Source organism: Miniopterus natalensis, chromosome 2 (assembly GCF_054644295.1).
Source record: "Miniopterus natalensis isolate mMinNat1 chromosome 2, mMinNat1.hap1, whole genome shotgun sequence".
Taxonomy (NCBI): Eukaryota; Metazoa; Chordata; class Mammalia; order Chiroptera; family Miniopteridae; genus Miniopterus; species Miniopterus natalensis.
In genome coordinates this window covers 50,633,884-50,648,279 of record NC_142082.1, presented here as the reverse complement: position 1 = coordinate 50,648,279, position 14,396 = coordinate 50,633,884, and the positions used below count along the sequence as shown (strand labels likewise).

The following is a 14,396-nucleotide window of genomic DNA, read 5'->3' as shown; positions in this document are numbered from 1 at the left end:
CCTCCCTTCTCCAGCCTCCAGCCTCTCACTGCCCGCCCCTTAGCACACGGGATGCTTAGCGTGGACGGTGGGCCGACGGTGCGTGGAGAGGACACTGCCTGTCGCATCAGGTGTAGGGGGAGCTGGGACGTGTCTTTCCCTCCGATCCTCACGTCTAGAATTAAGATCCGTGTAACAGCAGGGAAATGGGGGCCAGTGTTTGGGGTGTTAATGGGAAGTCGATCTGCCCTAATGTCAGCACGGTGGGTTGGAATGTGTGTCTTTCTCATGTGCATTTGTCTGTCTGTCTCCTCATTTGTCTTCCTTCTCCACTCGTGGGAGTTACACTCCTTGACTTCCAGCAAACTATAGGGAGAGCAGCGGTAACATTCTAAGGCTGGTATGTTTTTGTACTAATGACCAGTCACACGCAAATCCATGTAATACGGAGAAACCAACCAGATTTACACAGGTAACAGCTTTTAATTACATGGCACCATTTCTCCAAGCAGGAGAAAAAAAGTGTGCTCGAGCAGGTAATTTTATAATATTGCAAAGACAAGTATAAATTATATTTGTGGTCATCTGTTTTTAGTTTCTACCTTTTCTTTCTGTGTACCTGTATCATGAGTGCTAATTGAGAGATGATTTTAAATACTGAAAATTTTAGTCATAATTTCTTTTTGTACCTTTAGATTGCAAATTTAGAAGAAAACAGTGGCAGCTAAAGTATGTCATACTAATTTATAAAAGCTCTTAATATCAGAAGACAACATATGCCACATGCTTAATGAAAGTCATAGCCGTCTTTTACAGTTGAGGGAGAGGGCACCCAGCACTGCTTCTCCAAAGGTTTGTTGTCAGGTGTCTGAGGACGTCGTAGCCTAGCTGTCAGGCAGGTGCTAGCCTGCATCTTGACTAGTGCTGCCGAATGGGATCATTGTCTCACCTTAGAAAAGGGGTTTTAACTTACGTTAAACACCGTTATGAACAGGATTAGATTTCCCTGAACCTGTGCTGTGATGATTCCTGTTAGGAAAGTGGAGCCATATCACATCTTAGCGTCCAACTGTGCTGGTTTATGGTTCCTAAAAGGTCTGGTTTCCTACAGAGGAAAATGGGATGCCATCGTAATTTTCTGCATTAACTTCTGACTGGTTCACCTAGGGGTTGAAAGCACAGGCTCTGAAGTACAACAGACCCTGAGTTCTAGTCCTGCCCACCACTCAAAGCTTTTACAGGTTTCTCCTGGCTCTAACTGATGATTTTCCTGGCTATAAATTGTGAAGAAAATATTTCTTTCTTATATACCACCTGGTATATATATTCTCCCAACCTAAGGGAAATGATGACTGTTACATTGCCAGGAATAAAAGTGCTGAAGAAAGGGAATAAATGTTGTCTCTCCCCCTTCGCATTTCTCTCTCTCTCTCTCTCCCCCTCTCGCATTTCTCTCTCCCCAGCCTCTTAAAAAAAAACTTTTATTAACATATGACTCAGATATCAGAGCCTTCGTTTGTTACCATGGAATATTATTTGAACAGAATTGTGAAATGGGAATGGTAACTTTGAAACTAAGCTATCAAATATTTTTCTAAAGTAATATAGACAGAAAATAATTGTTAAATCATTGATGCATTTTAAAATAATTAAAAGTAAATGCGTGATTTATATTTATTGCTTCTATAGCTCCTATATGGTCTAGGTTCAAAAGAGATGGATCTTAAAAGTTGTTGGAATATTTCTAGGGGTCATATAATTAAAAGAAGCATATTGGGAGTAATTTTCCAGGTATGAAAAATTACTAAGTCTTGCAGAATGTTTACTAATTTTTAGGGCATGGGAGGGGTTATTGGTGGCATGATATAATAATCACTATTAGTCCGAGGATCTCTCTGGACCCTATATTGACTGGAAGGCTAGATCTGTTTGACGGGTAACTGAGTATTTTCTTATTCGCTAAGATTCTTTAGTCTTTATTTCAGAGTGGTGGGTCTTGCCGCTGCTTTCCTGTGAGAAAAGTCATTTGAAAGCTTTCCTTGGTCTGTTCCTCCAGTTTCCTGCTGCATCTCAGTCTTTGAGGATAAATTGCTGGTTTCTTGTGAAGATAGAACATTATTTTTAATTCCTTGAATATTATAGTGTAACCTTGCAGGAACCTTATTTCCTTTCATCTGCCGTTTATTTTGATTTTTTTCCCTTTGACTCAAACTGGCCTCACCCAGCACCCTGACTCACCCACCTCCCTCTCCCTTGCTTAATCATTAAGCCTTCAGGACAGTGAGATTCTGGTCAGCATGCAGTAGTCTTCAGAAACAAAGCCTTGGGCCTGTTGACCACAGTTTCCTTCAAACTAGAGGATAACATCTACGCCTCAGTTGTATTTCAGCTCCAGAAAGACCCCACTGACCACATCCTTGTGAAACCACATGAAGCAATGCCATGGCTGATATCAGGACCAGATGCAGTGATCCACTACCCCCATCCTAGCACCGATCAATCAGTAGAGACCACGATACTAACTCCATTAGTCACCATGACTAATGATATTTTCCCCTATATAATCCATTTCCTGGCTCCTGGAAGCCATTAGGAGCCTGGTCTTCAAGCATGAGCTACCTATGACTCTGGGCATGGCACGATCTCCTTAATCCTTATTTTTAAAAAATTGAGAGAGGGTGGCGAAGAGGGAAAGAGAGAGAGAGACAGACATCGATTTGTTGTTCCACTTATTTATGCATTCATTGGCTGATTCTTGTATGTGCCCTGACTGGGTATCAAACCTGCAACCGTGGTGTATGGGGACAGCACTCGAACCAACTGAGCTACCGGGCCAGGGCAAATCCTTACCGTCTTGGCTGCAAACTCCAGTTTGTGTCTTACGGGCTTTGATGCATGCATGCAAGCAGACCCGTTCAGTCCAAGAGCAAAAGTAAATGTGGACACTAAAATATTCCAAATTATTTAACAGGAAGAGGTAACTTCATTTCCAGATGGTCCCTCACACAACTTGGAGATCACAGTTTAGCTCCCAGGGGAGTAGTGTTTTACATATTTACACTTAGAAGCCTTTATTTTTAAGAGCGTATTTCAGATTCAAATCTTTGTGAAACTGACTTGATGCTTAAATATGAGTAAAGATAGGTGTTAAAGGCGGATACATCTGGATTAACAGAGATTAGAGGCATAAGGACCAAGTCTAACCTGTGAAATTTGATTGGATTGTGGTTTAGGAGGAAGGTTATGAAAGACACTCTTGAGATGTCTGGAAAATTTTCTGTATGGATTATTAAAAGGTATTGTCAATTTGTTTACATTTTGTGACAGTATTGTGATTCTATAGAATTCTTGTTAGGAGATACCTAAGATTTCAAATTTAAAAGAAAACAGTTGCAGCTAAATGTCATAGCGACTGGTTTATTAAAGCTCATAATATTCCATGTGCTTAATGAAAGTCAGTGTCATGAAAACAGGGAGAGGACATTCAGGGTTAAAGTGTCAAGAAGTATGTAGCTTTCATGTTGCTTAACAATAGCAGACACGTATCTACATAGTATACGGAGATAAATGTGGCAAAATGAAAACTAGTATATCTAGGTGGAAAACACAATGCTTTTGATGCTACTGTACAACGCTTCTCTATATATGAAAACTTGTATAGTAAAGAGTTTGGAAATTAATAAAAATAGAAACTCAATTCATTTTCTAAATCATAGCACATAATTATTTCCCTGTGCCTCCCTGCTGCTTAAACAGTCAAAGTAATTTAGTCTCGTACTGTACTGATAGAGGCTCCCTTTTTCATGCCAGTCCTTACGACGTTCAGAAGACCTAGATGTGGGCGCTGAGACTGTTCCCCCTCCCTCCTTCCCTCTTCCTCCCTCCCCCCCGACCACACGCCTTCTACCATGGGTAATATTTGCTGGATGTATTAAACGCTGCTGCTGGAGGCTAGGAACCTGAATAGGAATGTAGGAATACAAGGCATATGGTTGTTAAAATAGGCCTCAAGGAGACAAGGAAAATGGCCAAGAAATATAATAGTCATTAGCAGTATTTGAGCATTTTTACACTAGAAATACGCACAAGGAAGTGAGGAAATGTGTGAGGGGGAGCTACCTCAGCTAGGCGGTATTTGGAAAATCATTTCCAATTCTTTAATAATTAGTTGGATATAATACTCTTTTTCTGGTCTTCTATTGTAGTGCTCTTTCCAGTTTATTATACTTTTATACGTATGTAAGTATATTCTTGTTTAATTTTCTGTCTTTTCCCTAGACCACCCAAGGAGGCAGAGTTGCTGGGCAGGGGCTGTGGTGAATGGTATCAGCAGCCTGCCACAAGCAGAGTGCGAAAGGGGGCAAAGAAGAGTTTAGTGTTGCCCTTGAGCACATTTTGGATTACTGTTCATGGGTGTCATTTGTTTTCTGATTTAGCTTGAAAGAAAATGACCACAAACTTGAGTGTCCCGAGTAGTGTTTTTAAGGTATTAGTAAAGATAAAAATATCTAATAGAGATGTAGGAAAAACATGAGATGTTATAATTGTCTGTGGTTCTCCAGAATTCAACCCCATCTTTCAAAATGTTGTTTTTAAATTATTTAATTTCTTATTTTGGAGAAACTAAATTTAATGATAAACGTATTTTAGTTTTCCTCCTTAGGATCTATATTAGAAAAATAGATTGAGAGACACTGGTCTAGACAATAAAGTCAGTGCAAATTGGGACTGTATCTGTCTAATACACTGTGGTATCCCCAGCATCTGGAGTTCCTGGCATGTAGTATATGCACAATAAGTACTTGTTCGTTCGTTCATTCATTCATTCATTCAAAGTGGGGAAGGGTGTCCAAGTGGAGGGACCAGCATGCTCACAGGCACAAGAATGTGTGGAGTGTTTGGGAGCTTCCTTCACCCACTGTGGTTGGACAGTGGGCTGAGACAGGAGTAACAGGAGATAAGGCTGGAGAAATATGTATGTAGAGTTGATACCTTATAGAGTCTCTTCTAGACCGTGCCTAGGAGCTTGGACTTGCAGATGAAGGTGAGGGAGAGGAAGAGGAAGAATGGAAGTGGCCATATGGGAGACAGGTCGGAGGAACAAGACAGGGTCCATGGAAACGAGAGGGTTTTGTGAAAATGTGAGTGATAAGTGCTGGCCCTGGGTGGCTCCGTTGATTGGGCCGTCATCCTGTACACCAAAAGGTTGCTCGGATTTGATTCCTGGTCAGGACACATACCTAGGTTGCGGGTTCGATCCCAGGTGGGGATGGGTACGGGAGGACACCAATGGATGCCCCCCCCCCTTTCCATTCTCTCTCAAATCAATATAAATAAATCCTCCGGTGAGGATTTAAAAAAAAAAAGTGAGTGATAAATAATGAGGCCCAAACTAGGTGGTAGTAATGGAAGACTCATTAAATATTTATGAGGCAGAACTACGAGGACTTGGTGGAGAAAGGAGGCCATCTCCAGACTTCTGGATTAAGTGACTCCGAACAGGGCTACAATCAACAGACCTAAGTAATGTAGAAGGACCTGTGTGCGAAACACAGAGAAATAAATCCGGTTTTGTACTTGAACGGGTTTTGGCTTAGTATTTAAATATAGCCTTTTATCTGAGCTTGAGTGACCTGATATATGTATTTGTGTTTTTTGGGGGGAGGGGAGGAGTCTGTTAATAAAGAGAAGACTATCTTGTAGCGATGCAGTCTTGTGGCTCATCTCAGCAACACTGAAATCTCTGCATGAGCCTCTGCTGCCCCTAAGTGGCAGAAGATGTACTTAGCAAGGAGAAAGAAATGGAAGCCTTTTCTTTTTCAAGCCTCCAAAGGTTTGGTGGCGTATTCATGATAATTAACTTTTCATAAGATATATAGTTATATTGATGTGATCAGTGGATTTCTCAAAATATCTCGTTTGAATTTTAATAATTTCTTCTATTTTATATGCTAGCAAAAGATCCAGTGTTGGTTTTCACCCTTTTAGGTTTTTGTTAACATGTAACAATTGCTAGTGTTTTCAGAAAACAAATGGCTTTAAGATTTTGTAACCTCACTTAGATACAATTTTATTCACTTATTGTATATGAACAAATAGATAATTGATTAATCCCTACCTCTTTTTATAGAACTCATGTTTCTTTTAACAGTCTGTGTGGTTGAACCTTTCTGGAGATATTGTTTTCCTATACAGAAGGTTAATTCCACTAGCTTTTTATAATTTATAATGTACATAATTTTGTTAGAGAAAAATATGATATATATTTGTATATACTTTTGAAAACTGGTGTTTTAGTAGGCATAAAGTTTATTTTTAACTCAGTAAAATTTTTCTCCCTTCTAGACAAGCTCCGAAGAAGTATGCCTAACCTAGCTCGGATGCCAAGTACCACGGCTGTTAGTAGCAATGTTAGTTCTCCAGTCACCGTGCGAAATAGTCAGAGCTTCGACTCAAGCTTGCATGGAGCTGGAAATGGGATTTCAAGAATACAGTCTTGTAGTAAGTAGAACAAATCTTTTTTATAATTTTAAATTAGTTGTAACACCATAAAGCAAAAATCTTTTCCATTTATTTTTTCTCTCTCGGAAACGCTCCAGGAAACTTCTTCTCTTGTGACCTTTCCCCCCCATCATTAAAATTGAGTTGTATTTTTATCAGCGCCTGTTACCAATTAAAAATTAGTAAATTATATGTAATCCTTTATATCCAAGAGTAGCAGTAGAAGCACTAAATTGTGATTAATTTGCCTTATACAAAATCTGTTTTCTTTATAGGTCTGCCTCTTTCTATTTGATATCTTTTCTCTGAAGAAAGCACGCCTCTTCAGTCCAGCTGTTACTTTGGTGGTGTTTTTCATGTCCACAGCTTTTTTCCCCTCTAAAATGAAGTTTTATTTTAGTGTGTCTAAAGTAGTATTTATCTACTCTATTTCAGCTTACCACAGTCTGACATTCATTTTCTATGTTTTACCCAGCAACAAACAGAGCAGTGAGCATTCAGCCTAGGGTTCATGTTGTCTAGATGGGTAGTTGTGGTTAAGTCTGAGCTTGGCTCCTGGGAAGCAGACTTGGCCAGGGTATTGATATGCCCAAACCTGGGAGGCCTGGAGTGTCTTCAGGGTGTGCTGGTCAGGAGTCACCAACCAGGGTGTTTCATAGCCCTTTTCCCTCACATCCAGTTTTGGGGCTCAAGTGGTATTTCCCCAACACATGCTGGTCTTTCATTTCTTTGGATTAATTCCTAAAGACAAAATGACATTTACTGTGCACCAGGAACTGTGCTTAACTGGCTTATAGTCATTATTTTATTTAGTCCTGCCAACTAGATGAGGTAGTTTCTGTTGTTCCCATTTTTGTAGATGAGGTTCAGTAAGTTTGCCCAAGGCCATGCAGGTGAAGGAGCAGAGATGGAAGCAGTGCCGATTACCCCCAAGTTTATGCTTTGACTACTCTATTATTCTGACTCCCACATGCTGTTCTTCTCTCCCCTTCAACTAGTTTGCTCCTCTTTGCCTTTATAATACAGCCCGAATGCCACTCACTTTGAAAAGGTCCCACTGAGGACCCTAATAGACTGTCCCATGTGCCCCCGCAACATATCTAGATTGGAGATGTTTGGTGCTTGCCCCTATTATTTAGTGAGTCGTACTTTACTGTCATTATTTTTATCTTTCATTCTGATCATCACCTCCCTCTGGGCTTGGACTGTAGTTTACCTGATTTTCTGTCCCCAGGGCCTGGTATGTTGCCTGGTACATAATGAGTTCTTAGTAAATGTTTGAATGAATGAATAAATGAACGATATTGGGTTTTATCTTCTGGCTTGATTTAGTATTTGAACTAATGACTTGTGTGAAGACACTGAAGAGAATCTGTGAAATTTGCTAATGGTGGGAAACAGAAAGGACTACTAACGAATGTTATGGCAGGAGGTTAGGACCATGGGCCAGGTAGACCATGATGGTATAAATATACAGCCCTATACTTAAGTGCATCAGTAAATTGTATAAATGTAGAATGGGGAAATATGGTTTGACAGTAGCAGATATGGTAATGAGTAGGAATTCTTGTTAACTCTCACTCAGTGTGGGCTAATGGCACTATTGGAGTGCCAGGAAAATGTATGTAACCCAAAATAGAATAGAATGTGCACCACAAAGAATGGCCAGTTTTGATGGAAGTGATCAAATGAGAAAATGTCAAAAGGATGTAGGAAACCACCTGAAGAAGCTCCCAATGACAGAACCTGGGACAATTGGAGCGTAGAATGACTACATTAAAGGATTATAACCCACAGCTTAAAATAAGAACCATGGGTCTATATTTAATTAAATAAATGGAGAATAGGGGAAATTCTTTACAATTCCAATTAATAAAGGTTTAAAAAAAAATGAAAATAGGAAAGTCATTGTTTGTAAGCCAAGTATCATAATGAGAGGGGAAAATACCGAAAAGTATTAATATATAATAGGAGGTCAGTCATAAACTTGATTCAGATCTTAGGATTCTGCTCTCATTTACTTTTATTCCTAAGCATCCAAAGCAAATATTCTTTACACATTCTGAGTTTACAGAATAAAGATTCCTAGTTCTGGACCATTTTACCTCCTGGAAAGAAGGGAGTAGGACAGAAAGGTTGGAAAGGAAGCATGATACAGAAGGAATAACGCTGGGTTGTAGTGTTCGACATTTGAGCTTTGAGCTTAATCAGAAGCTCCTGGGCAAGTTATGTATTCTTTCTGATTCTTGTTTTCACACTTGTAAAATTAGGATTATCTCTATTAACTAGTTTATATAGTTTCAGATGTATAACATAGTGATTAGACATTTAAATAACTGATGAAGTGATTCCCTCGACAAATCTGGTACCCATCTGACACCACACATAGTTATTACAATATTGACTATATTCCCATGCTGTTTTACATCCCCATGACTATTTTTATAATTGGCAATTGTATTTCTTAATCCCTTCATGTTTGTCACGCATCCCCCACCATCAGTTTGTTCTCTGTATAAGTTGTGTGTTTTTTGATGTTTGATTGTTCATTTGTTTTTTTAGATGCCACAAATAAGTGAAATCATGTATTTGTTTTTCCTCTGTCTTACTTCATTTAGCATAATATCCTCTAGGTCCACCCATGTTGTCTCAAATGGCAAGATTTCATTTTTTTTTATGGCTAAGTAATATTCCATTGTATATATGTACCATCTTCTTTATCCACTTGTCTATTGGACATTCAGGTTGCTTCCATATCTTTGTTGTTGTAAATAATGCCGCAAAGAACAGAGCGGGGCACCTATCTTTTCGAATTAGCGTGTTGGATTTTAAAAAAATAAATACCCAGAAGTGGAATTGCTGAGTCATAAGGTAGTTCTAGGTTTAATTTTTTGAGGAACTTTCGTGCTGTTTTCCATTGTGGCTGCACCAGTTTACAGTCCCACCGACAGTGCACGAGGGCTCCGTTTTCCCCACATTCTCACTAGTACTTGGTTTTCTGATGGTGGCCATTCTGACAGGTGTGAGGTGATATCTCATTGTGGTTTTAATTTGCATCTCCCTGATTATTAGTGAAGTTGAGCATCTTTTCAGATGTCTGTTTGTCATTTGTATGTCCTCTTTGGAGAAATGTCTATTCAGGTCCTCTGCCCAGTTTTAAAATCAGATTGTTCGTTTTTTTGATGTTCAGTTGTATAAGTTCTTTATATATTTTGGATATTCTTTTATCAGATATGTCATTGGTGAATATCTTCTCCTATTCAGTATGTTATCTTTTTGTTTTCTTGGTTTCCTTTGCTGTGCAAAAACTCTTTAGTTTGATGTAGTCCCAGTTACTTATTTGTTTCCCTTGCCTGAGACGACATATAAAAAATGTGGTACCCGGGTGTGGCTCAGCAGTTGAGCATCGACCTAGGATCCAGGTGATCAGGGTTCAGTTCCCGGTCGGGGCACATGCCCGGGCTGCGGGCTCCATCCCCAGTGGGGGGTGTGCAGGAGGCAGCCGATTAATGACTCTCTCATCATCGATGTTTCTCCCTCTCCCTTCCTCTCTCTGAAATCAATAAAGATATATTTTTTAAAAAAATGTGAGGGGTGGCAGGCAGGTGTGGGGAAATAAAGGGGACATCTGTAATACTTTCAACAATAAAGATAAATTTTTAAAAAATTGCTAAAAGCAATATCACACAGTTTACTGCCTATGTTTTCTTCTAGGAGTTTTATGGTTTTGAGTCTTCAATCCATTTTGAGTTTATTCTTGTATGTGGTGTAAGAAAGTGATCAGTTTTGTTCTTTTGCATATATCTGTCCAGTTTTTCCAGCACCATTTATTAAAGAGACTGTCCTTATTCCATTGTATATTCTTTCCTCCCGAGGCATGCATTTATTTCTAGGCTTTGTTCTGCTCAACTGATCTATGGATCTTTTTATTCCAGTACTATGCTGTTTTGATTATGATAGCCTTTTAGTGTAGTTTAATATCAAGTAGGGTGATCCCGCCAACTTTATCAAGATTGCTTTAGCTCTTTGGCGTCTTTTGTGGTTCCATTTAAATTTTAGGCTTATTCTAGGTGTGTGAAAAATGCCCTTGGTATTTTCATAGGGATTGCATTGAAAATGTAGATTTCTTTGGGTAGTATGGACATCATAATGATGTTAATTCTTCCTATTCATGAACATGTTATAGCCTTCCATTTATTTGTATCTTCAGTTTCTTTGTGATATCTTATAGGTTGAGTACTGGTTATTATGTATTGGAGAATTAATAGGACTTGTAATATTTCAAATGATACCGATTGGGATTTTTTAAATGTTTTTATTGATTTCTATTTTAGAGGAGAGAGAGAGAGAAACATCAATATTGATCACTGCCTCCTGCATTCTCCCTGCTGGGGATCAAGCTCGAAACTCGGCCATTTGCCCTGACAGGGAATCAAACTGGTGACCTCTTGGTGCATGGGTCATTGCTCAACCACTGAGCCACACCAACTGGGCACTGATTGGGATTTCATTGACTCTGTAGATAAATTTCAGTAGAACTGGTATCTTAACAATATTAAGTCTTGTAGGATACCATCATTTATTTCTATTTTCTTTCATGTCTCTTAGCAAAGTCTTGTGGCTTTTTGTATAGAGGTTTTATAAATCTATAGTTAAATTTATTCCTAAGTATTTGATTTTTCAAATTTTTTTCAAATTTTAGTTTCTACTAGTTCGCTGGTATTTAGAAGTACAGTTGCTTTATGCATTTTTTGTTGTATTTAATGACTTTGCTAACTTCATTTATCCTGACAGTTATCAAATTTGAAATATATAATGAATGCATATAAACACCAATACATATTCACAGATGTTCATAAAACTACAAACTAGAAATAACCCAGCTTTCATCATCAGAAAAATAGATTGTAACATTCATGTAATAGACTAGTACAGAGCAATGCAACAGCATGGGTGAATCTCAAAAACATACTGAGTGAGAGAAGCCAGAGACAAAAGAGAACATACTATATAATTCCATTTATGAGGTTCAAAATAGGAAAATCCCATCTGTGGTGACTAAAGTGACAATAATAGTTACCTTTGGGGGGAAGTAGTAAATGGGCATGAGAGAGCCTCTGAGGTGCTGGTAACGTTTTATATCTTGACATGGTTAGTGGTTACATTAGTGTGTTCACTTTGAAATTTCATTGTACTTAACATTTATGTACTTTATATTTTGTTTTATAAGAGACAGGGACAAATTCATATATTGAATTAAAAAAAAATTAAAACTATTTTTTGAGCTGTTTTAGGTTTACGGAAAAATTGAGCAAGAAGTATAGAGTTCCCACATATCTTCACATGCCCCCTTACCTACCTTGCCAGTTTCCCATTAATATCTTGCATTAGTGCTTTGTTTATTACAATAATAAGCCAGTGTATTGAAATATTCATGGTTAGAAGCTACTAAATTAAGGAATTGTAGAATTGGTTGGAAAGGATCTTAGAGATGATTTGTCAACCAACACAGGATTACTGCCCCCAAAACTTGATGGGAACAGAACTACAGCAGAATCTTATAGACCTTTTTTATTGAATTTGACTACTATACACGACATCAGCATTCCTAGATGTAGATTTCACTTACTATGTTCTTGAGCAAAACTAATTTAATATTTTCAAGAGGTATTAAATAAAATTATAGACATTCCCATTTTTATTTCAAAAATATTTATTGTATATTCTATGCTTAACTTCAAAATCAGCTAAACTCTTTTAGAAAACAGAGGCATGTCCCTGTTTAACTGAATGGCAAGTACGAGGCAGCAAGGGCTTGGTGCAGTTACAAACAACAGGCAGAGTTGTGTGCATAAGTTTCCGTTAAATTTATGATTCGGTTTTTCCTTGGAGGAAAGGATTGTAAAATTTAAAACTTCCTGCCAAAGCGTTTGTTGTTTCTTAATGTGAAATGATACACAACGTTGGGCCAGTCCATTGGTGCAGTTTGAGTCTCCCCAGAGAGGCCCCTTCGTTTTATAGATTTTGCTGTCATTATCAAAGTAATGACAATCAGCGCCTGCTGCGTGGCTGTGACATGCCAGGTGCCACTGTAAGGCTTCATGCAGATTAAGTCATGATGAAAACTAGGAAGAATGCCCGGCTGGAGTGGCTCAGCGGTTGAGCACTGACCTAGGATCTAGGAGATCGCAGTTCGATTCCCATTCAGGGCACATGTCTGGGTTGTGGGCTCGATCTCCAGTGGGGGGACGTGCAGGAGGCAGCCGATCACTGACTCTCTCATCATTGATGTTTCTATCTCCCCCCCTTCCTCTCCGAAATCAATAAAAATATATTAAAACAAACAAGTATATCTGTAATTAGCTGTACTTTGTACTTACTGATGTCAACTTCTGTCTTTCTTTCTATAATTACAGCTAAATTGTTTTATTTTCATGAAATCATCCCCAAAGTAACCATGTAGAAATCCTAATGTCTTCCAAGCAAGCAAGGAAGAAATTGTCCTGTGAGAACTCAGATTGTTAAAGTAATGGAGGTTCTTAGAATATATTATAATAATATAATTAGACACTCAAAAATGTTGCCGATTGACAGAATAGAAGACTCTCTTGTCAAGAATTAGAATTTTCTGGCCTTTATCTGGTAGCTCAGTTGGTTAGAGCATCATCCGCATACACCAAGGTTGTGGGTTCAATCCCTAGTCAAGGCACATACAAGAATCCACCACTTAAAGCATAAATAAGTGGAACAACAAATCAATGTTTCTCTCACAAAATCAATCAATAAAAATTAGGTTTTCCAATACTAATAGTCATCTATTCTGTCAATAGGCAACACTGTATAATGAAATACAATTATATATATTATATATTAAAATTTTCATTTTATATATACAAATGTCAGACAACATAGGCTTTTTAAAAAAATATAACATTTCCTAAGTTGGATAGGAAATGGAAATTTTCTCACATGATCACCATTTTCTCTCCTAGTTCCGTCACCGGGACAGCTCCAGCACAGAATCCACAGCGTGGGGCATTTCCCTGTGTCTGTCCGACAGCCCCTCAAGGCGACAGCCTACGTGAGCCCGACCGTCCAAGGCGGCAGTAACGTGCCTCTCTCCAATGGCTTGCAGCTGTATTCCAACACTGGGATCCCCACGCCAAACAAAGCTCCCGCTCCTGGGATAATGGGCCGCAGTGCACTTCCAAGACCTTCACTGGCAATAAATGGGAGTAACCTGCCTCGAAGCAAAATTGCACAGCCGGTTAGAAGGTAAGAATCTTTGTTCCTTGGTCTACGTGACTTCATTTGCAGTTTGAAATTAGAAACTGCTCCTGGCACCATCTTGCCTTTTCTTTGGTCTCAGCCTAACCCTAATAGGTCACAGTGCCCTCTATGGCCTGACTTGTGTCCGCTTTCTCTGGAAAGTGATGGGTGTGGGTGTCCCTGTGTGGTCAGGTCCCCCTCTCTGATCTCATCTTCTTCCCTCCCCCCTCGTCACTTCACTCCTGGTGCCGTTTGCTTTCGCTTTAATTTACCAGGAAAGCCCCACCTCCAGAACCCTTTTGTTTTCCTTCCCCCAAGTTACTTGCATGGCCTACAGCCTCCCTCACCCTCCTTCTGCTTCTCCACTTCTCCTGGGAGCAGCTGTCGTCCTCTGTTGGACTAGACAGCCTGCTTTAGTTCATGGGCTCTGCCTCTCCACTAGAATGCAGGCGTCCTGAAGTGGGGTAGTTGATCTTTGCCTCATTGCTCTATGTCCCTAATGCCAAGAGTTGTGTTCAGCACAGAGTAGGACTGTAAATGTGTTTAGAACCTATAATTTTTCTATCAAAATGAGCTCAACTATGTTAGGCACAGGTGCACACATGCACCTTCCCCTCACATTGACGGTTAAAAAGCATCTTAGTGAT

At 39.2% G+C, this 14,396-nt stretch overlaps 1 protein-coding gene across 2 annotated transcripts in view; it reads left to right on the top strand.

The window, feature by feature from the left end:
* Positions 1 to 14,396, top strand: part of SLAIN1 (SLAIN family member 1) — a 59,050-nt gene that overhangs the window by 42,599 nt on the left and 2,055 nt on the right. For both annotated transcript variants that reach the window (XM_087814286.1, XM_087814287.1), the window contains 2 exons: positions 6,325 to 6,480; positions 13,473 to 13,755. In XM_087814286.1, coding sequence (XP_087670412.1) covers positions 6,325 to 6,480; positions 13,473 to 13,755 — 439 coding nt within the window. The remainder of the gene's footprint in view (positions 1 to 6,324; positions 6,481 to 13,472; positions 13,756 to 14,396) is intronic.